Consider the following 3,059-nt stretch of genomic DNA (forward strand, 5'->3'; position numbering starts at 1 on the left):
CAACAACTGTCAACAGCAAAACTCTAACGTTCGCGGACGATACGGTCTTACTAACTAGACACGCAAATCCAGAAACGGCTGCCGCACTATTACAAGAACACATTACAAAAATAGAAAAGTGGCTGCAAAGCAAACAAATAAAAGCGAACACCAGTAAGTGCAATCACATAACATTTACGCTTAGAAAAGGAAAAACACCGGACATCCAACTAAATGGCGCCCACATAGCACAAACAAAGTATGTCAAATATCTAGGAATACATTTAGACACACGCCTCACATGGAAGTATCACATAAAATCAGTAACAAACAGAATACGTGAAAAAATGAAGCAGATGTACTGGTTAATCAATAGAAAATCTAAATTAAGCATAATGAACAAACTAAATATATACAAAACAATAATCAAACCAATCTGGACATACGGAGTCCCACTATGGGGGATGGCAGCAATGAGTCACATAAATAAAATAGAAACAGAGAAAGCAAAAATCTTAAGGACAATAGTTAACGCTCCATGGTACGTCAGAAATGAAGATATACGAAAAGACTTAAAGATTCCAACAGTTAAAGAGGAAATCGCCAGATATGCAAAAAAGTATAAAGAAAGACTTGCAACACACCCAAATCAGCTAGTTGCTGAAACGTATAAAACAATAATAGAAAGAAGACTGAAGAAGAAGCATCCTGCAGACCTCACAATAGAACAATAAACAAACTGGAAGATGGAGTCCCGCTGGGGGTAACCATCCACATGCTATATTTCATCAAAACCCAAACTATAATATTTTACCAGATGTCCTAATGGACAAATTGTAAAATGATTTATTTAAACATAAAAAAAAATCTATGTGGAGTCCTAGGTATTTGGCTTTTGTTGTTTGTGTTATGTGCGTGCCGTTCAGTAGGATGTTTGGTGGCGTCTGTTTTCGCAATGTGAATGTAATATGGTTGCATTTGTTGGGGTTTGCTTTTATTTGTTTAACTTGCAGCCACTTTTCTATTTTTGTGATGTGTTCTTGTAGTAGTGTGATTGCTGTTTCTAGATAGTGTGCCTGACTAGTACAGCAGTGTCGTCCGCGAATGTCAGTATTTTGCTATTGGTAGTTGTTGGTATGTTGGTCGTGTATAGTGTATATAGTATTGGTCCTAGCACTCTTCCCTGCGGAACCCCTGCCTTGATGTCTTTAACTTCAGAGTATGTGTACTTGATTTTTATTGCGAAGGTTCTGCTGCTTAAGTAGGATTTTATTAATTGGTATATTTGCTCCGGGAATTGTTTTCTGATTGTTTGTAGCAGGCTTTCGTGGTTTATTTTGTCAAATGCTTCCTCAATGTCCATAAAGAGGGCCGTACAGTATTGTTTGTTTTCTAATGCTAGTATTATTTCATTAATGAGCCTGTGCATTTGCTCTATCGTGGAGTGTTTGTTTCTGAATCCAAATTGGTGATCTGGTATTAATTTTTCCTTCTCTATTATTGGTTTTAGGCGGGCGTATATTATTTTTTTCTAGGATTTTTGAAAACACGGGAAGTAGCGATATTGGTCTGTAGGATGCTGCTTGGTGTGGGTCTTTGCCTGGTTTAGGTAGCATTATGATCTGTGCTAGTTTCCATAGTTTAGGATAGTATTGGATTCTTAGTATTGCATTGTATATTATTGTCATTAGTCGTATCGCTTTTGGAGGAAGGTTCTTCAAGATTTTGCCATTGATTAGGTCTATTCCAGGTGCTTTATTGTTTTTTTTTTTTTTTTTTTTTTTTTTTTTTTTTTTTTTTTTTTTTTTTTTTTTTTTTTTTTTTTTTTTTTTTTTTTTTTTTTTTTTTTTTTTTTTTTTTTTTTTTTTTTTTTTTTTTTTTTTTTTTTTTTTTTTTTTTTTTTTTTTTTTTTTTTTTTTTTTTTTTTTTTTGTTTTTTTCGATTATGTTTCTAATTTCTTGAGCTGTTGTTTTAGGTATGGTGTATTGCTTGTCAGTTGAGGTACTAGTGGTTGGCGCATCTTTGTCCGTATGACCATTGAAGTTGTTGTTGTTGATAATGTGTGGTGTAAATGTGTTGCCTAGGTGCTTGGAAAATTCTTCAGCTTGCTCTTCGTTGCTTCTCGCCCATGTGTTATCTGCTTTTCTGATTGCTCGGGCTAGTTTAATTGGCTTCTTTATTTTTTTCGTGGCTTTCCATAGGGAGTAATTGGAGTTCTCGTGTGCAGAGAGTGTCTCTATGAACTTTGTGAATTCGTTATTATCGTGCTCTTTTATTTTGTTTTTTTATTTTCTTTGCAAGTTTGTTTAGGTGTTTTTTGTTTTCTCGTGATCTATGTTTTTGCCATTTTGCTTTTGCTTTTCTTTTTTTCTCTAATTTTTTCAAGGATGTCTGGCGGAATTATTTTTGTTTGTCTTTTGTTGCTTCAAGTATGGTGGTTGCCGATGCTGCTTCTTGAATAGTTTCTGTAAATGTTGTTACTGCCTGTTCACTGTCCCCTGCGACCGTCCGTGCAGGCGGCACTCACGCTGTGAGTGAGCAAAGTGGGTGCTGTGACGGTGCAGGTTTGTCGGCCAACCGAGTTGGCCAACCTGCTGGGACCGAGCTTATAAGCTGGCAGCTCCGCCTCCTCGCGGCCCCCGCTGGAAACGGTGCGGCGTGGTGCGTGCATCGCGTCGTACCGGCTAAGTGAGCTGCTGCCCGAAAGGGTAGGTTCAACTTGTCCAATGATCAAATGGGAGGGCAGGGTTTTTCCAAGCCGCGCGCCGACCATCTTGCGCGGCGTTTCCTGGTAGGTGGGGGCTAGAAGTGATAAAAGTATAAGCGAATGCCAGTATGAGTATTATACTCCAGGTATGGCACGATCGCCCGAGGCGAGAAGCTTACATTACTTGCCTGTTCACTGTGTTCGGATGTTTTTCATGGGATGTTGCAGTTGATCTTACTCTGGATTATTTCTGTAAATGTTTGCCATTTGGTGGTTTTGTTGCATAGTGTATCTGGATTGTTATAAAGTATTGGTTTGTTTCTGAATGTAATTATTATCGGTGTATGATCGGAACTAAGCTCTATGCTGGGTG

General features: G+C 37.8%; 1 protein-coding gene across 1 annotated transcript in view; it reads right to left on the reverse strand.

Moving 5' to 3' along the window:
* LOC122577079 (putative fatty acyl-CoA reductase CG8306) overlaps positions 1–2,752 on the reverse strand; it is a 10,483-nt gene extending 7,731 nt beyond the window's left edge. The window contains exon 1 of the mRNA XM_043748163.1: positions 2,507–2,752. Coding sequence (XP_043604098.1) covers positions 2,507–2,752 — 246 coding nt within the window. The remainder of the gene's footprint in view (positions 1–2,506) is intronic.
* Positions 2,753–3,059: the final 307 nt, after the last annotated feature.

This window comes from Bombus pyrosoma, linkage group LG17, assembly GCF_014825855.1.
Source record: "Bombus pyrosoma isolate SC7728 linkage group LG17, ASM1482585v1, whole genome shotgun sequence".
Classification (NCBI taxonomy): Eukaryota; Metazoa; Arthropoda; class Insecta; order Hymenoptera; family Apidae; genus Bombus; species Bombus pyrosoma.